We start from the raw sequence: 21,114 nt of genomic DNA, 5'->3' as shown, positions 1-21,114 counted from the left end.
TTTTTTATTCAATGTCATTGATATTAGAGCAATAAGTACAATTATTCAAAAAAAGGAAAAATTTATAATACAAATAATAAACAGTCAAAATTGTCTTGTTCTAGTATACAATACAGTGGATTTCGCATAATGTAGGCACGTTGGGATCAACCCTGTTTGCCCACATTAAGCGGTTGACCATAAAAATAGAAATTGGTTTAAAAAAAAAAAAAATATTTTATCAAAAAAGGTCAAAAAAATCCCTTTCTGTATGAATTTTTATTTTTTTTTCCGATAAAAATTTAATTATTGTAAAAAATACCAGGATGGTGGGAAAAATATTTGAAAAATATTCAAGTGAGACTACCCTTAAAAGTTGATTAAAGATTAATTTTTGGCACAAAAATAGGTTATGATATATTTGAATATTTCAATAAGTAACATGTAACATTATTATTTATTACTTATTCATTTTGTACAGTTTTTGTGCTAGTTTTATTATACATTACTAACAACAAAAAAAGTATGTAAAATGATATTAAATTAAATTAAATTGAAATATTACAAAAAATATTACATTACTACAATATCAAAAATTATATATTATACAATATAATTAGGTATTTTATATTATATAATACTTAATATTGTAATGTAATATTTTTTGTAATATTTAAATTTAATTTAATATTTTACATATTTTTTTTTTGTTAGTAATATATAATAAGACTAGTAATATCAATAGCAACAACTGTATAAGTAATAAATAATGTTACATGTTACATTTATGTTACATATTATATTGTACTGTGTTATTATCAATAACCCTTAAAATAAAATAATTAAAATGATTTTACCATAAAACGATTGTAGTTCTTAAAAGGCCTAACTGCTGTTAGTCTGTATGCAATGAGCCTGAAAAACAGCAGGCTGTTTGGAAAAATAATAAGTAGTTCGCAAACGGGCTATCCCATTGCAAAGTGCCTAGTCTTTTTGCAAAAAAACTAATTTTCCATATGGCCTACGAGCTACGACATTAATATACATTTATATTGGGACCAGACCATTTTGCCCATATTAACCGGTGCCCACATTAAGCGGTATCTACTGTATTTATGTTTGTATTTGTCTGTGTTTAAAGCTTTTAAATTCCCAAGTCTAGCTACGTATAACCTTTAGTTTTTAATAACTTTTAAATATTGTAACAACATCCAACTTAGTAATACGCAAAATATTGACATTTTATTTGTAAATAGTTGATGTTGGTGCCTATTTATTGATAATTATTAATAAGTTGTTACTATTAAATTTATATACTCAAGTTAATATTTATTATTACTAGTGTCGCTTTTAAATAGTATTATTGTTTTAAGTCTGGGGTTAATGGAGAATTTGTTCTGATTTTTTGAACACATGTTAATCATTATTCATATTTTGCATAATTGCAAAACGAAAATATTGATTAAACTGTGTCATCGAATTTAGAATACATTTTTCATAATCCTGGACTTTAAAATGATAATAATATTTTATAGTGGTCACTAATAATATAAAATAAAATTAAGTAGGGATTAATTTATGACTAGGACCCAGTTTTAATGCAACAAATAATTGTAGAATATGAATATATTTATTATTTATGCATCAACAATAGATATATTGTCTTTGAATATGTTAATGTATATAAATAGTTTTAAATGATATTAAGTATTTAAACTTAAAGATGTATTTATTATGAACAAATTGAAATATCATCAATACAAGGAATTATAAATTTATAATTATAAATAATAATTTATTATTTATTTTATTTTATTATTTGTATAATATATGTATAACTGAGCTAAGTTAAAATTATTTTACTTTATGTTTATAACATATTGAACTTGTATTTAACAGAAATTGTAACTATCATTATAATGTTCCATTTTACTTAAACAATTAAACATGAAATAAGATTATATTAGCTTTAAAAATAAAATCAATGTATTAGGAAATGTTGATCATATATTTATTCAGAATTATTTTAAGTGTAAAAAAATACATTATGTTAAAAATTGGGCCCTTATGATTTTAAATAAGGTGTTTAACAAATAATGATTATATTTATATTTATACTTAACTCATGGATTGCCTAATTATTGAATTTATAAATATGTCTTGTTCCAAAATTAACTGAAATTTACATTAATCATAACTAATTCCAAAATACTCAGTGAAATATGCATCTAAATATTTAAAACAATTCAAAATATCATATACTTTATAGTTCAAAATAATATTTAAAACTCGGTAAGTCTAGACCACAGTTGTAGATTGAACTACTCAACTACTATTACTACCAATGATTACCATGAAATACAAATTAAGATTTTATTAATTATTTGGGGTAGTTGCTTTAATTTGAAAAAGGTACAAGTAAGATATAGGTGTACAGATGATATTAAAATACTATTTATTTTATAAATTGTCCAAATTAATAGAGTTGTGACATAAGAGTCTATAGGATTTAAACAGAAGACGTACTATCTCTACCGTCTTTGAAATTCATTATCTATATCTTTATATCTCTATACACATGGTCACTGTTTTTACCTATATCGAGGGCACAAAGTTCAGTACTGCGTCGATAGTCGGTAACAAGTTAATTAAATTACATTTAAAAACATATACCTTTTATAATTCTTATTATAATTTATTACCCATGTGACTACATGTCAGGAACAAATATTATAAAAACTGAACACTACCCGACTTTGAAAAGCTATATCTTGCTAAAAATATATTGAAAAATAATAATTTAAACGTTAAAATTCATAAAAAAATAGCCCTATTAATTTAGTATATTTTAAATAAGGTTACCATTTGAAAATTAAAAGTTGATTATGGTTTCACTATTAAATAAAAGGGTGAAAAAAATAAAAGTTTCATAGAGTTTGAAAAATGCATAAAACAAATGTTATGAAAAAAAGTCAATACTTGACGAAATAATGAGTGTTGTTTGATAAAGAATCACTTTACTCAATTAAATAGTATACATAGCTTTATTTTTTGGCTAACCTTTCAGGTAAAATTGAACACCATTTATAAATAAAGATAAACTTATAAAATTATTACAATAAACTGTGTCTTATAAATACTAAATGGGCAATGGCTATAATAATTTATAACCAAGCAATAACCAAAAAAAATGCTAAAGTTAATCTCTTGTGTCTGCATCATATCAGTTTCAATAAAATAATAAAAAAAATCGATGAAAATATGATAAACGTAGTGTTGCGCCCACACGTAAAAAACGCAAAATTGCTAACTTCCAAAAGCCATAACTTCGAAACGTCCGACCGGCAAACTCTGATTGTACCATAGTTCTTAAATAATTAATAAAAGTTCAAAAATAAAATGGAAAATTTGCACGGGGTGGTAAAGTGAATTTTACCTATTTAAACATTGAACGCATCTCCTCTTGTCATTCCATGTTGTTTTATGATATAAGATCCTGCTTCGATTCCACTATGGATACACATTTTCAACGGGTAACCCAAAACATATTTAGCTATAAATGCTGTAATAAAAATGGCTATTAAAAATTAAAATACAGATATTTTTAAATTAAAGTAAATTATCTAACCACCAACGAATGCATCGCCTGCTCCGTTTGTGTCCACAATATCTTTCTCAGGTATTTTCGGTACTTCAAATGTTCTAACATGATTATCTTTAAGCAATAATGTAATGGAGATATTAGTTGTTACAAAAATTATATTCACGCAAATAATTACCCGTAGCCACGATAACTGGATTTTCGGCTTGAGTTAAAATAACTAAGCGATGACCGTAATTTCTAACATTAAATGTACTTAACTTGAGTGCGATAGTCTCTATATCTGTTGTTTCCCAGTTATTTGCTAAGGCAAATGATTTAGCTTCCTAAAATTAAACATTTTTCGAATTAATTATTATTTTATTTAACTACACTGCATTTAATTCTACTTACTTCGGCACTTCCAACTATAATATTTATATATGGAAAAATGGACATAACTGAATCAAGATATGATTCGTAAATATATGGTGCACTCATGTTGAATAATAATGGGCGATTCCTTTCGTATGCGATTCTTGCAATTTTTTCACTGGCGCTAAGATTTGATACTAAAAAAAAACCCTAAAACAAAACTACTACTTAATATTTTCTTCGTTGCACCAAATAACATTGATAAATGTATAATATAAAATTATGATTTAAAAAATGTATCGATGAGGTTACTATGGGTAAGCTTACAAAAACTAAAAAAAAAATTTTTTTAACTAAAAAACTTACAGTCACTAAGTAAAACTTTGCATTTTGAATTATTTTTTTGTTTTCTGGTAGTTCCAAATGGTCATCTGTGTAACTTTTAGATGCTGATAAATTGGCACACAGCGATCGATATTTTCCATTGTTTGTTATAATGACAGCACATGTTCCTACAAAAAATAATGATTATATTACTATTACATATACATTTTCTAAAGAAAAAAAGTATTTTCAATATTTCAATATTTACCTGTGGGCTTGTCAGAATGGTATTGGTATTTCACGTCTAGTCCATCACGGTTCGCCTCGCGTTTCAAAATTTCACTATACCGATCATTCCCGACTGCGCCAAAAAACGTAGCCGAGTTCGGTTCTCCTAATATCCACTGTAGGTACAACATTTTTTTTTTTTTTACTATTATGATTATAAATATTTAATTTATTTTAGTTTTTTATTGATATTACTTGGACAACTCTCAAGGAGTTTTGACCAGAACCTCCAGCAGTATATTGTATATTTGGATCTTTTTCTAATTCTTTATAAATTTCCGCTTGTTTTTCTCCGGCTATTATAGCATCATTGCTTTTAAGATCATACTTTTTTAAGATCTCTGAGTTTCCTACCACAGTCATGTCCAATAGCGGGTTGCAAAAACCGACGACCATTCCAGGTCTAAAATCAATAAAATCGAAATTTATGATATGATTTCAATATTCAACAAACGTTTTATCGTTTTTACTTGATAACGGGACGATTATAATTTATAATTTTTGATTGTTTTTGATCTTGTCCGTTCCACTAAAAGAAAAAAATATTAATTAGTAATTACAATACTATTTAATTGTTTTTCACTGCCTTAGGTTTTCAATAAAGTAGTTCATATTTTAATCATGTACAATTGTAAAATTATACATACTATACTAAAAACGTAAGTGCTGTAGGCCTTTATGGAATTCATCATAAATAAACTTTTAGAAAAATTCATGATGCAAGTCAAGTTTTAACTGAAAATATGCCTATAGTGTCGATGTAATATGTTTGTTTTAAATAAAACTAGATTTTGTCACCATTAGCAACAATATTAACTGTTTTCTTTTTATTTAATTGTTTTAAATATTTTATAAGAACAATTTTAAGAAACGGTTCAAAATTGTTTTTTTTATTTCATTATATACTTACAAAAATCTGCAGATTGACTGTAGATCTAATAAGTAATAATCAAATTTATAGATTATGAAAGTAAAGATGAATGTGTTGAATTCACAATTAATCATTGTTTTTTGTCTGATATAATTATAAAATCAGCAAACATGTTTTTATATTTTTATCTTCAATTTTAAGGATAGTTTTCGAAAAAAAAATACAAAGAGAAAAACTATCCACTTTTTTTCTAAACTGTCCAGGTAACATGTTTAGTTAAACCGTTTTATATGAAAAAAAATCCTAAGCATCATGATGGCCAATGGGTAATAGATGGAATCAATTACTTTGTATTTGATTTTGTTATGAAATTTTAATTTTTAAAACACTGTTTTAGTGATGATGATGTAGCCTCTTTAAAAATGTGGATTACATTTATTTGTCCACGATGTTATATTATATTACTTGCAGCATATGTATCAGATGATTGCTAGGTAATTGCAAACAGTTGGTGATTGCTGTGTGATTGCAAACAACTGGGGTATTTGATTTCTGGAGAAGTAAGATGTAATCAAATTATTAATTTTCAACGTTTGATTCGTTCGGAAATCGGAAAACTCCGTATATATTTTGAATACGTCCAATTTTTGCACAATTTTATACTTAAGTTTGTATCTTTAGTGGAGGTAATTTAAATTTAGTATTAAGCCACTCACTAGTCACTACTCATATTAAAAAAATTTATCAAATTCCCTCTACGACCATTTTCATGATATAATACTAACAAAAAATTTACAATTTTACTTTCTAGTAATTCTATATTGTTCCATGTATAACATATATTGATTTTATAATACTGCGTTTTTTGCGTATCTATATAATATTAAGTATTTATGTACAATAATAAGTAGGTAGTTGAAAAAAGTTTATATTTTCAACTTTGGGAATGATTCTGATAATAAATTGAATCTAGTTTATATTTTAAAGAGTATCAATCGATAGACTATTGAAAACGATTCCTCCTGTGTTGCAGTAAACACTGAAAGTGTTATGAATTGAAGAAGTTTAGATGTTATTGAATAATAATGGATATCTGAACTAGTTTGAAAGTTAACTTAAATAGCATTTTTGTTCTTGATTTCAGAAGACGTTTAAGTTGAATATTTAGTGTACCACTAATCTGATTTCTCCGTTTAATTTATGATAATTTAAATTTGAATCATTGAATCCGTACATTTATCAATTATATATTGATATGTTTCTGCTAATTGTTTAATTTAATTTTAAATATTTTCAGATAAAAATACAATTAAAATGATTCTAAACAATCATGTTTTTTTAAATGGTAGTCAATATAATATATTATATTATATTATGTTAAATAATGACTATTATTTAAATCATTTAGCACTAGGCGTCTAGGGTCTAGCCACGGTGTTATAATTAGATAGTTTGAACTAAATATCTATAAGTGAATATAAGTAATTTAATTGAGGAGCAAACTTTAGGCAACTCTTCGTACGTTTCAGCCATGGCCTATCTATATATGGGGACTTCCTTATCAATGACTCTGTCAATAATTATTGCTAACTTCACTCACGTAATTTCTTATACAGTGGGTATTGATAAGTGATAACGGATTAAAAGTAAATACTAAAATACTATGGTAGGTACTAGGTAGTAACTATATAGTAATTTTGTTCTTGTACAATATTGTACTTTGGTTATATAAAAATATTAATAATATATTAATATTAATATTAAATACATGTACTAAAATGGATATTAAACCAGGAAGTCCTTATGATATTAACGGTGCATGTTTCAATGCAGAAATGTATGTCAAAAAAGTACTTAAGGTAATATAAACCAAGATTTACTGTGTAAACATTTCTTATTTAAGTTTTTCATATGATTTTTCAGCAATTTTATTTGATAACTTAAACAAACATTGTTAATAGAAATTAATAATTATGACAAACAATTACTTTGAGTTAAGATTTTAACACTTATTTTCTATATTATTTTGAGTATAATTCATACAATTATTATAATTTCAGTTAATTTAGTCTTTTTTAATTTTATTTTTGCATTCAATTTTAAAATGCTTCTGTAAAAAAAAAAAAAAATCTATAATGTATAGTATCCTAAAAGACAATCTTAGATTTAATATGAATTGTTTTGTGACTTAATTAAATATATCAATTTGTAATATTATTATACAGGAGTCAAATTTAAAACAAGTTATAGACCATGAAAGAGAAATACATCAAGATATTCAATCTTTACATTCTGACATGCAAACTTTAGTTTATGAAAACTATAACAAATTTATTTTGGCTACTGATACAATTGGAAAAGTAAGATATTAAAACAAAAAAAAAAAAAAAAAAAAAAATACTAGAATGGTTTTAATTTGTTAACTTTTTATATATATTATAGATGAAAAATGATTTTAAAAGCTTAGAAGAAGATATGGAAATGCTTTTATCTAAAATGGATGAGATTACTCATACATCAGAAATAATTACATCAAATTTGCATGCAAGTGACAATTTTATAGAAAAATAACTATATTCTATGAATAATTATTATGTATATGTTTAATTATATTTAGGCTAATCGAGATGAAATATCAAAACTTTCAGAGACCCATACATTATTAAAACGTTTGCAATTTGTTTACACTCTACCTACAACATTAAATAAACTTTTAACAAAAGGAGATTATGCACAGGTAGAATAATGTACTTATTTAAATTATTCACGAAATAAATAGATAATTTATTATAAAACAAAAATATGTAATTAAAATATATTTACTTTATTAGGTTGTTCAAGAATATTTACACGCTCAACGAGTTTTAACACAATATGGGAATCAAGAATCCTTAAAGGGAATACTTAATGATTGTAATAATATAGTGAATGAACTAATGAAAATTTTATATAGCCATTTAAGAGATAAAGATGTAACTATTTATTTATAATTTTTTAATTACTTTAATTGTTTAATCTATAATATTAAATCATGATTTGACCAAAAAGGCCTTTATGTTCTAGATTACTGGTAAAGAATTAACTAAATCTGTTAATCTTTTACTCCAACTTGATGAGCCAGTTTTATCACTTTGCAAAGAATTTTTGTTACACTCAAAAAATCGTCTATTTGAATCATTGCACGTACTTGAATTGCAAGTGGAAAATTTAAATCAAGTAAGTAAATTTTGTTATAATTCTTAGTTTTAAATTTCATGTGTATTTAAAGTTAATACTACTACCATTAACTAGGTATTTAAAAAGTATAATAAACAAGTGTCATGTTTACTAATAAAATATAAAAAAAAAAACCCAAATTATATATCCTAATACTATTATACAAATTTATTACCTAAAACAAGTGTCTATTACTTGGTTCTTTTATCCTGTTCTATCTTTATTTGATAAATGTTCAACCTTTTATTACCTGTAAATTTCTGAATTATAGAATTAATTAAAACTTTAGAAAATTATATTGAGTCTTAGTATCTAAATGCTATTCAAATAATAAGAATATAATCACGAAATAAACAAATTTTATAGGTTATGGTTTTTTTATTTATTTATATATATATAATTATTTTCATAGGATATGATTGAATTCATTGATTTAGGAAGCGACACTTTCTTTAGTCAATTGTGCATGGTAATCACATCATTCAATGATATGTTTATTGAAAACCTATCAAAAAAGTAAAACATTATATAAAAAAGAAAATGTTGATTTATTTATTAATTCTTGTCTTTTTTTAGTGATGAAAATGAAGAGATCGAAATCAGTATAAATCAATTAAATGTGTTTGTTGAAGAAAATATGATTCGATACTTGGAAATAGTTCAATGTTATATTGATAAAAATACAAGTGACACAGCGATCCTAGTTAGAGCTTTGGATAGATTTTACAGGAAAATTCAAGCAATTGGAAAATTGTTTTCCTACAAAGATTTTACACTGTATGTATTTAAGTCCATAAAAAAATTAGTATCATGCAACATTAATAATAATATGATAAATATTCATAGGAATGCTTTAGAGATTATTTCTTCTGCTGCACATCGTCAAACTAAATTACACTTGGCTATGTTAAAAGCGCATTTCCATGATAAACTAGCAACTGTACGTCAATCATTAGTGTCTTTACAAAAATTAAATGATAATGGATTTGCAATGGAATCCTTAGCATCATTAACATCAGATGTAATAGAAAAAGTTAAAGGAATTTTACAAGATATTTCTGTGAGTAAATATTTATTATTATTATATATTCAAATTTAATAAAAAAACAAATCTTTCAAATGTCAGTTACTATTTTTATATCATTCTTCTAATCTTATGATTATTATAGATTAATTTTGTTTTTAGGCATTTTTAGAACCAGAAGTATCATTTTCAACCAATCATGCTCTTCGAAAATCCATTAGTGTTGATAATGTACGCGAAGGACTTGTTGTGGAATTTTTACATTATTTATCTTCAGCTGCTCGTTCTTATACTATATGCATACCTTGCCCACCTGCTTTTCTTTTCCTAATCATGACAAAAATGTGTCTCGAATATCAAATGTCTGGTATTAGTTATTTGGTAAGCTAACTTAGATTCTTAAAGAATTGTTAGTAAATATAATAAAATAATTAAATAATATTTATTAATAATTTATTTTTAGTTACAATTAGTTGATGAAACTTATGAGATTAATAAATATTTTGAAATCAAAAACAAGAACTCATCTCAACTTAGCTCTGAAGTTGAGCTGGCATCAGATATGCATTCTGCTGCTCAAGATCTTGTTAACTATTATGTCCGTGTTGAAGGACTATCCATATCACAAGTAAATAATATAAAACAATTTCTGATATTGATCTGCTTTATTTTTACTTTTTAATTTTTAGATGTTAAAGAAATCAGTCGAAACTCGTGATTGGCTTCATAGTTTAGAACCAAGAACTGTGCGTGCTGTTATGAAACGAGTGGTTGAGGAAATTACATCTGTAGATAGTCAAGTATAACTTCTTATTTGTAGTATATAATAAATTAGTTAAATTACTAAATTTCTGATGAATATGCTTGTAAGAATAACCTTATACTAGTTATAGCCTTGCCGTTGCGAGTGATAACTTTATAGCTTGCTCTATCTCAGGAGCCCATGCTCAAAATGTTGAGAGAATGTGGGGTTCAGCCAAATGGGGCAACCAAAAATGTAGAGGAACAATTAAAAAAATTTTAGACTCGTACATGGCCTTATTTATATAGCAATCATAACTAAATAATAATGATCTGTTTGAAACAATTTTTAAAGATGTAGCATCATTTTAAGAATCATGGAAAACATAAACATTTTTATAAAATTTATAATTTATTATTAGATTATTAGAATTATTAGATTCATAAATATCAATAAATAAATTCATTATTTTGTATTTTTACGATGTATTTAATAACTTTAACCTAAGTGGCGGGGCTATAACAAACCAGTACCAAGATTTTAAAACAAATAATTATAATAAAAAACAATGATATATTAATGACTATATTTAATATATATTACTTATTTATTTTATAAACATTTATTTATTACGAGAACACTGAAAAAACTATTTGTGTAAAATATACATACAAAACAGTTTTTTATTAAAAAAATGTATACTTTTTATTTTACTTAAAATTTTTAAGACAATAATAAGTTGTATTTAATTAAATGAAGTATTTTTATAAAATGTCATACTTTTTGTTCCAATAGCGGTTAAAATTTGTACGTAATTATTAAAATAACACTTTATATTTAGGTTGGTGAATTATTTGAAGAAGGTATGCGAACAGACAGAAGTAGTGATTCAAGTCGTAGGACTCAAATGTCTAGGCATATTAGAGCATGGTCATCTGGTGGAACAGCTGCAAATACCCAAACATTTTCCGCCATTAATAGATTATTTTCAGAACGCATAGACATATTTTCACCTGTTCAATTTTCAAGAGTTTCTATTACAACAGGCATTATTAAAATAAGTCTAAAGGTGGATATATATATTTATATCCTTTATAATTTTAATCTAAATTGTTTTTAATTTGATTCTCTTAATGTTCTAGACACTTTTAGAATGTGTTCGTTTAAGAACATTTAATCGCTATGGACTTCAACAGGTTCAAGTTGATATTCATTATTTACAACTTTATTTGTGGCGATTTGTTTCAGACGAAAAGTATGATATTATATTATTTTAAAACATTATTTATTTATTTAAAATTTACTCATATTAGATATAATTTAACAACGTAAGAGAAATATTAAAAGTAATTGATTAAGTTATAAAAGTAAAATATCTATAAAATATATATTTTCTAAGTCCTTATAATATAAAATTAATTAATTAATTTTATAAATCACAAAGTGTTTGTATACAAATTGCATTTTACTATTGTCCATTTACATTTTCTTTTTTTTATATTTAAATTATTTTTCAATTATTTATAAACTTTTTTTTCTATCATTAAAATATATTGCATACACTATGTTTTCTCAGCTTTCTAATCTTAAATGAATTTAAATTTTAAAACATGATATTGTTGAAAAATAAATAAATTACTGTTCATTTTACTTATAATCTGCTTTTGACTTTATCTAAATTTATTTAAATAATTCATTTCAGTTTGGTACATTTGCTTCTGGATGAAATATTGAGCAGCTCTGTTCATAGATGTTTAAATCCAGTATTAATGGAACCAAGTGTTGTTGAAATTATTTGTGAAAGAGGTTAAATACTTATATTCTGTATTATGTGATGTAATGTAACTGTTTTTATTTTTTTAAATTATATTATACTATATTGTTAATTATTCAAATCTACATTATTTTATAGAATTTATTGTATTTATTATTTATTAATTATAATTTATATATATATATAATAAATTAATTAAATAGTGAATGTATTAATTATTATTAATAAATAGTGAACCTTATGATGTATATACAACAAGAATATGTATGCAATTTATGTATAATATAATACTTTAAAATAAAGAAATTTACAGGTTTTGAAATGGATTGCTTTTCATGTTAATAAGACCCAATTTTCATTTCAAATACCGATCAATCTAATTACACGATATGTATTTTAAAAAAAAGGTTTAGAAATTCTTATATTTTCTTCTTTAAATGCTAATAGCCTACAAATAACTTTTAAACAGATTTGGACATACGTCATACACTTAGGAGTTAAGAACTAAAAAAATTTAATTTTAAATATATTCAACGCTTCGCTTAAAATCTTAAATGTACACGTTTTTATTTATTAAATGAGTGAATTGCGCTTTTTCAGGTAAATAAATGGACGAAATTGGTCCAAACTCCAAAGTAAACATATTAAACAACGCCACAGTCACATGTTTAGTTACCATCTTATAAACATACAAAGTACGACATATATTAAATTTGTGTTCAGCGGCTCCGATTTTGTGTAATAACAATAATAACATTAATCTATTATCAAACTTAAAGGTAAGAACATTCTCTGTTCTCGTGGGCTTTTTTATACCATATTTTAATTTTTAAGTAATTTTTATGACTACGAGTATGTAAAATACTACAGTTTAAAAATTCGTATTGCTCACTAAAAATTGAAATTTCGTAAAAACACAATTTTAGCACAGATAATGTTCTTACCTTTAAATTAAATAATAGATCAATTCTCTCTATTATAAATGGTTATTACACAAATTGGAACTGTTGAACATAAATTCTCCATGTTGTATACGTTTGTAAGACTAAAACAACACACTAATACAAACTAGTGATGGGCGTCTCGTACTCTCAAATTCGAATCCAGCAGTGGGATAGTATGCAAATCGTATATTTATCAATTATGTCAAATTAATGACATATGCATATATGACGAGAACAATAATTATTAGTGTCCCTTCTTATAACCACATCAACATCATACACGTACAAACACTCATATCCATTTATTATGAACCACGTATAAAGAATAGTTAGTAGAAAGATGATGGGCTATCTGCATATTTGTACTTAGCATAAACTATAATGACCCGCACAGCCACTCGATAGTAATCGTGTTATTGCCTATACAGAATCCCTCACTAACCATATTACGATCTTAGACAATAATTTATCTTAGAACTAGAAGCATTATACTAGAAGATATTAGCGTACCTAGAATTATTTTTTTGGGGGGAGGAGGGGTTGTGATATGAGGGTAAATGAAAAAATATAACATCGCACTTTTTAGAAATTTGTACAATTATAGTATAAGTTTAAATTTGTAATTATTTATCTTTAACTATAAATGTATATTTATTTTTCGTTTTAATGTTTGGATAGTTGATCTAAAATTTTTTTTCTTTTGGTCGTTTTATTGAAGGTATTAATAATAAACGATAAACAATACAACGTTAATACAAATCACAACATTCACAACTACAACAGTCATTCCGCATCTTCAATCGGTGTAGGTAATCACTAAATACACACTACAGATTGACTACAATACTGCATAAAGCATAAAACATTATCCAAATTAGAAAATGCACTAAAAGTCTAAAATTAGAAATTGTTAAATATCGATAATATAGAAATCAGTGTTATTATTTAATTATCTACAATCTACATCATAGCCATTGTGAAAATGGCATTTCCTCTGTTTCGTGGATGATATTAAACTGTATGCCCGAGTATATACAGCCGATGATTGCTTGAGACTACAAGATGATTTAAATAGTTTTTCCAAATGGTTTGGACAGTTAGATTTATCCTTTAACCTTTCCAAGTGTAGAAGTCTAGGTATAAGTGGTATGACTATATTTTTGTAGGCTCCACCGAGCTATAGTATTTAGTAAATTCTCTAATATCGTATATCGATATTTTATAGTAACTACCGTGTTTATTATGTTAGCGATTACATACATACAATGACAATAATTTATATATTTTGTTATACATAGATGGTATAGAATATCAATAATAAAACATATAACATTATAACGCTCTCTATAGACCGTCACGGTTGTGTACTATTCAGTATTAACGTGTATGCGTGATTACTGATCAGTAACATACAAGGGCGTACAAAACTATAAAGGGTGATATGGGTGTTAGAACACCTCCCCCCCACATCGGCCGTATTTTGTTATATTTGACCAAACTCCATACTTACTCACAATATAATTTTCTCTACACGAGTGCAAGAAATAATTATTCATAATAAATTGTAGTTCTATTATTTTTACTATGATTCACAAGCTGTTGGTTATATCGGCAACGATCCTTGCCACTACATCTGAGAGTGTAGGTACGCTCCTTTTAAACCCTCCGTAGACTTAAAAGGTATTTAAGAAATACCATTGGAGGAAACAGGCTGAATGGCTTAGCATTAATGAATATCCATAGAGATGTATACCTACCTAGCTATATCTAGGGCAGAAGTTATTGATGAACTTTACCCCCACCTACCATAAGTCTATTAAATTTTAAAACACCTCTGTATAATAAATCCTGGATACGCCACTGATTACATACACTATTCATTTGCAAGTTTTATATTTATAAGCTTATAACATTAATTATTATCATTTAGACGTGTGTATTATTATTGTTTATTAGGATATTTTGTTTATAAATTAGCATTTTTTTTTAAATTAAATAATAATCAATAATGATTACAGTTTGTGAGTATAAAGTTGAAAAATTATCTTTAAAGCCTTCGGTTCACTGAATTTTGATGAAAAAAGTATTTTTGAAGTAGGGAGTAGGGAGACACAGGGGCGGATATGCATAATCTGACCAGCCCGGGAAAATAAAATCTAGCGGTCCACGTGATCATATCTAAGATCCAGATATTTTCAATTCAGATATTTTTCATCGACCCACCGAAAAAATCCTGATGTCCCGGTGGGTCTATCATCCTCTCCTGGGGAGACACACTAATGATTATTAAAATTCAAAATATTAATAACTAGTGTAGGTATGTTTAAAATTGAATTTGAAAACTGAATAATGAGTGTGGAGGGCATAATAGCCCCCCATAAATTCATTGTCTTGTAATTTGAAAGCATATACATTAAGTTGAAACTTACACTACGCCATTGGTTTGTATAATATATTAAATAATTTTGTCTCGCTTGATTCGCTTTTTAAAAATGCGCACATGGTTATACAACATTGTACATTTTGGGCATTATTTATTATTCTCCCCAGGAAGCACGACAATCGTAGTATGGCCTACCAATTCGAACATTGTAGTGCAATTTGCAAACACCAAGTTAATGCGAAAATAAGAAGTCTACTTTATCATAGACCCGACTGTTTGGCACTTCTTATGAATTTGTTTTAATTTTTTAAAACAAAAATACGTATAACTGTGTAAGAATTCGTAAACTGACTGTCGTATTATAGGTACTTGTATCTTGTATCGGTCGGAAAACTTTTACTCTATGTTTTTCCATTATTAGAGTATTTTTTAGCATTTTAATAATACTATTTACTTTAATAGTTTTTAATAGTAATTTTCATCCGTACCAATAAATATCAATCGTTCTATGTTTGAGTACCATAACGTTTTTACCTATCAATATCAACTCTCCAGAAATTATCTGGTATGATTTTTTACTGGGACTCAAAATAACAACTAATCGGTCAGTTGGATATTCATCAAATCGCATTTATTTCCATGTATGATACGTGTCGAAATTCAGGGCTTATGCTGTTTTTTAATTAGTTATTATTAGTTTAGTTAAGATAAAGAAGTATTAAACGTGTCAAAAGTTAAACTATCGTTTTGGATATGCTTGCGTAGGTAGTTGTGTAGCTATAAAAAAAAGTTGATCATTTTTCAAAAATCAATTTTGGTAATTTTTAAGAACAATTTTTTATTATTTTCAACGCATTTAAATTTTAGCCCTGGAGCCCTATTTTTTTAATGATTGAGAAAACCTAGAACTTTTATTTTTTACCCATAACCAGTTATTAAAATGATATTCTTATATTTTCTTGTATTTTTTAAAGAATAACCGTATACAACATGAAATTTGTACCAAATATTTGTATTAACATTTTCTATATCTGATATCATTTTCAAAATATGTTAACGCTTGTTTAATTATTTATAAACACTTAACATTTTTAACTAAAAAATCTGAAAATAGTATAAAAATAATTTTTGTTTTATAGATATTTTAAGTTTCAATTTGGACAACTTTTTATATTTTTAACGAAGAATTATAAAATGTTTGTTTTTTTGTTGTAATTCAAAAATATTATTTATTAGTGGGTACCAATAGTACCTGAAACTTTTGTTTTAATGTACCTATCTATTTTATTATATTTTATATAGATTTTTTTATATGTTTTCAGCAAAAATAAATTTAACCTATCGTATTACTAATAGTTAAATAAATTACTTTAATAGCAATATAAATATACTATAAAATATACGTTGTAATTAAGACTAAGATACTACACTTAGAATTGTTTTTCCTATACAATTTTATCATCGAATTAAAATTGGACACGTTCATTACAGTGTTGAGGTACACTCAATATCTACTATACAGCAGAATGGTTACTTATTTTCACCTCTTTTAACATAATATTATTAAAAACAAGAACAAAAGTTTAAATATAAAATTTTAAAACTTAACTTAACATTTTCTTACTGGGTTTTTCAATTAGATTTTTATAAACAATTTTGCATAATGCATCTTTTTCAATAAATATTATCAATATTAGCTCGAGTTTGAAGCCATTTGTAGTGGCGTATTTAGGAATTTTCAATGGAGGGATATAAATTATAAGTAATAATACATATAAATGAATTCTGGTGATCCAAAAACACAAATAAAGGTTACAAATTTTAAAATAAACTTATTAATAAATTCAAAACTATTTTATAAATGTAAATTGAGCTATCTAATGGAAATAATTAGTCAGAATGTAAAAAGTTGCTGGGGTAATTTTGATGAAAAAATCGAGGTAGGTATTTATAATTTAATAATAAATAATGTAAATAAAACTTTTTCACGTACAATAATAATAAATGATATTGATATTAATTGTTTGATATATTTTATTGTATTTTTTTTTTCAAAAACTCGGGCAATATTGATTATCATATTATTATTATTGCGACCGAATAACACTATTTCTAGTTGAATTACTTTTATAATTATTACCTATAATACACAATACACTTGTAAAATACTTTAGTCTTATAAAATTTCAATACTTTGATATTAACTCTTAAGATTAATCTATTTAATAGCACATTTTCTTTCATTGTAACTACCTACATATGGTTATTTTTAATTGATCAAACATCATGATGTAGATCTTTAAAATTTGTGCCTTGTCCTGATTATCTAGTATTAATCAATTTATTTATATATTTGGTATCATAATAGATACCCAACTATATATATTTTACAAATTTTTAATTGTTATTTATGTATTTATTATATATTATATCAATTTAAGTAGTTGCGTGCCTATTATGATCTCACAGTGTACTTATATAAGTATGTTATGGGAAAAATAACATGCATAATAATATAATATATATATTTTATACTTGTTGTCCCCTAACGCATACAGTCGTGTTCATTAAGCATTGACATAAATGCCGTAACACGTTGTTCGCCTAGTCATGAATATTCTTTCCTTTGAGTAATAATAATATTTTATATTACACCTTTGGCTGTATAACACATCTAAAACGTTTTCAACGAAAAAAGAAGTATACACATGTTAATATATATTTTTTCATATAAAGAAATAAACCAGTTGTTGCTAAGTTCTTTTCTAACAAATGATAATTTAAACAAATAGGTAGGTAGGTAATGCCTAAAAATATTTGTTTGTTCGAAGACGTTTAATAAAACAAACATTGATGAACAATCATAAGATATTTAAACAAAATAATATTATATGCTATTTTTCATGTCAATTATGTTTTCATAAATGTAATAAATATTGTATTTTTTTTGAAAACATAAACGTATATATATATTCTTAATATATGAAAAACACATTTTTAACACCTGCTTATATTTAGTTCACACATTCACCGTGCAAGAAAATACTGATGAAATCATTAAAAAACTGCATGACATACATTTTATTTTATTAATTATTAAATAATTTTACATGTTTAAGGAACTTATAAAATATTATGTCTGTTATACCGATAAAAATTAAAGATTAAAACTCATTAGTCATTAGGTTCACAGAAAGTTTAATAAACTTTGATTACTCTGGATGTTCTTTCCATATTAAGACTGTCAAATTTTACGAAAAAAAAACCATTAGATATTCGTGTGTTTGAAAAATTAAAAGTACTTAAAACATTTTAATACACATATTATAATATAATATATAAAAAATTTACCTACCATTATTATTTCAATAATTTTAAATGGTATTCTGTTAGAAATTTTAATTAAAACGTCATATTGATATTTATCTTTATATCGTGTAAAAATGTCAAATTATTATGATGAATATTGATTGATAATTTACCCATACCTATGGGATAAATACTATAATATTCTATATCATGTACTATTCTATAAAAATAAAAAGTTTCTTACCTCACGTCTACAGTAATAAATATGGACTTTTATTAGTAAACACGATATCTTAATACCACAAGTTTTTTTGGAATGATTTAGTGTTTGAAATTTTAACATATTTTTACTCAACTACTGATCTATACATGACATATACTGTATATATATATATATATACATCCACAGTTTACAACGTTTTATTACATTCATTTGTTCTCATTTTATCTATAATTGTATAGGTAAACAGATAGTTAATAGTCATAAAAAAATATTTATTCTTCATATAGCTGTTATTATGACCACTCATCACGTACGAGCGAGTAAGCGAGTAGGTTATATAGGTACCAACTACTAAAATATTGCATTAAAAAAATGTATCGTTTTGCAACCATAAACAAGGCTCACATCACCAACAACAGAAACGAATTATATTATAAAATCAATGATAACAACAATATTTATTATTTATTATTATATTAATCGTGGACAAGGCGTCGTTCAATCCAATGTTTTATGTTTTAAGTTTTTTTTTTTTAATTTTAGCGGAGTAAAAATTCTAGCTACGAAAACGAATATTTTATTTAGATGAAGTGACTTTTTCAAGTTTAAGACTTTAATATCATCGGTTTGTCATTTAAATGAGTTACATAGGTAGGTACTTATATAGTTATATATATATAATATATATATTCATAAAATAATTACAGCAGTATTATGTAGTATAGGCATATAGGACGCATAGATATTATAATACGTGGAAACCGAACAAAAATTGGGGATAAAACATCATCCGTGAGGATAGCCTATATATAATATTATCATCGTCGAAGTCGTCGTCGTCGTCATCGTCATCATCATTATTATCATCATCATCGTCGTCGTCATCAGCATAATAATATACAATATTATGTGTGTGGCGGCGGTGTTTAGGTATTGTTAAATGTCATCTGTACCGTAGGTATACACCATACACGCACATACACCTTTATAATATAATAGTATGTACCTGTCACAGCTGTTAATTAGTGACATATTGTTTAGCTTTTTTTTTCTTCTATACAGTAGAAATCGAATGGAACGCATTCGGTTGTTCACTGTCTCACGGATAGCACACCCATTTCCTCAAACCGTAGGGAATAATATTGCATTCGTGTACACCTATCTGAAATATTATAAATACCTAACATCGGTGCAAGGATACCTACATATGTATATGCATATTTTTTGTTCACTATTAACAGTGGTATTCACTTTTTCGACCACTATTAATCAAGCAGTGTTCGTGAAAACAACAAAATTATCATTCGGTGAGCATATAAATTTAATATCGTATATAATAACATAATTTCACCTAGTTTATATACATTGTATTATGTTTTAATTTATTAATTAAAATTAATTTTGCGATTACCTTTATAGTACGTAATTATATTTTAAAATAAAAAAATAAAATATTTTTTCTATAGGTAAGATCATTAAATTTTTATTCAATACTATTGCTTGTAAATTATAAATGTATGTGTATGGGAATAAATCATTTTTTTATAAAATAAGTATCTATTCAAATATAAATAAAATAATTTCATAACTTACTGGTTACTGGTCTACTAAAGCAAATAATTAATCAATCCAAATATTTTTATTATTTAAGGAAATTATAACCAATATTAAAAGTTATCATTCTTAACTATATATATATATATATATTTTTTTTTATATGTATGAATTTTTCTATAATAAGTAATTAATAAAATTTAATTTGTCGAAATTATTTATAATCAGCATGATTGCAATATCATTTATAATGTATATATAAAATTATTTAAATATTGTACAGCACTAGTCATACATTTTTATTTATGAGTAGGTATGACTAATACATATGAACGCATTATTTATTTATTATTGTGTACATACAATATATTTTATACTGCTCATTGACGTTTATAAGCTAATTTATATATATATATTTTTAAATATACATATAGATACTGTGATTTTAATATTTTTATTATTTTTAAAAATAAAATGTATGCTTCTGTATTAAGTACTATATTTATTATTTAAACAAATACCTCAAAA

General features: G+C 25.2%; 2 protein-coding genes across 2 annotated transcripts; one reads left to right on the top strand and one right to left on the bottom strand.

The window, feature by feature from the left end:
• Positions 1–3,156: 3,156 nt before the first annotated feature.
• On the bottom strand, positions 3,157–6,950 carry LOC113560285 (adenosine kinase-like). The gene is made up of 10 exons (XM_026966059.1): positions 6,921–6,950; positions 5,017–5,075; positions 4,742–4,949; positions 4,527–4,662; positions 4,301–4,446; positions 3,974–4,144; positions 3,759–3,906; positions 3,608–3,694; positions 3,416–3,541; positions 3,157–3,347 (listed from the first exon to the last, which is right to left on the bottom strand). The coding sequence occupies exons 1-9, from the start codon at positions 6,948–6,950 to the stop codon at positions 3,420–3,422; spliced, it is 1,107 nt and encodes a 368-aa protein (XP_026821860.1). The 3' UTR covers positions 3,157–3,347; positions 3,416–3,419.
• Positions 6,951–7,093: 143 nt separating this feature from the next.
• On the top strand, positions 7,094–12,284 carry LOC113547952 (vacuolar protein sorting-associated protein 51 homolog). Its single transcript, XM_026948551.1, has 15 exons — positions 7,094–7,276; positions 7,643–7,777; positions 7,860–7,961; positions 8,035–8,154; positions 8,249–8,389; positions 8,481–8,633; positions 9,046–9,149; positions 9,210–9,410; positions 9,480–9,693; positions 9,820–10,038; positions 10,121–10,285; positions 10,347–10,457; positions 11,241–11,468; positions 11,542–11,654; positions 12,102–12,284. The coding sequence occupies exons 1-15, from the start codon at positions 7,196–7,198 to the stop codon at positions 12,208–12,210; spliced, it is 2,196 nt and encodes a 731-aa protein (XP_026804352.1). The 5' UTR covers positions 7,094–7,195; the 3' UTR covers positions 12,211–12,284.
• The last annotated feature ends 8,830 nt before the right edge of the window (positions 12,285–21,114 follow it).

Source organism: Rhopalosiphum maidis, chromosome 1, assembly GCF_003676215.2.
Source record: "Rhopalosiphum maidis isolate BTI-1 chromosome 1, ASM367621v3, whole genome shotgun sequence".
In the NCBI taxonomy this organism is placed as follows: domain Eukaryota; kingdom Metazoa; phylum Arthropoda; class Insecta; order Hemiptera; family Aphididae; genus Rhopalosiphum; species Rhopalosiphum maidis.
This window is presented reverse-complemented; position numbering and strand designations above follow the sequence as displayed.

What these genes read in the sequence shown, in the direction of transcription:
- LOC113560285 (XM_026966059.1), bottom strand. Translation starts at nt 6,950, where the DNA reads ATGGCTGAAACGTACGAAGAGTTGCCTAAA. An exon ending in CCATTCTGACAAGCCCACAG is followed by an intron (nt 4,447 to 4,526) that starts GTAAATATTGAA and finishes TATTTTTTGTAG; the next exon opens with GAACATGTGCTGTCATTATA. An exon ending in TTATAGTTGGAAGTGCCGAA is followed by an intron (nt 3,907 to 3,973) that starts GTAAGTAGAATT and finishes GTTTAATTTTAG; the next exon opens with GAAGCTAAATCATTTGCCTT.
- LOC113547952 (XM_026948551.1), top strand. Translation starts at nt 7,196, where the DNA reads ATGGATATTAAACCAGGAAGTCCTTATGATATTAACGGTGCATGTTTC. An exon ending in AAGGACTATCCATATCACAA is followed by an intron (nt 10,286 to 10,346) that starts GTAAATAATATA and finishes TTTAATTTTTAG; the next exon opens with ATGTTAAAGAAATCAGTCGA. An exon ending in TTATTAAAATAAGTCTAAAG is followed by an intron (nt 11,469 to 11,541) that starts GTGGATATATAT and finishes TTAATGTTCTAG; the next exon opens with ACACTTTTAGAATGTGTTCG.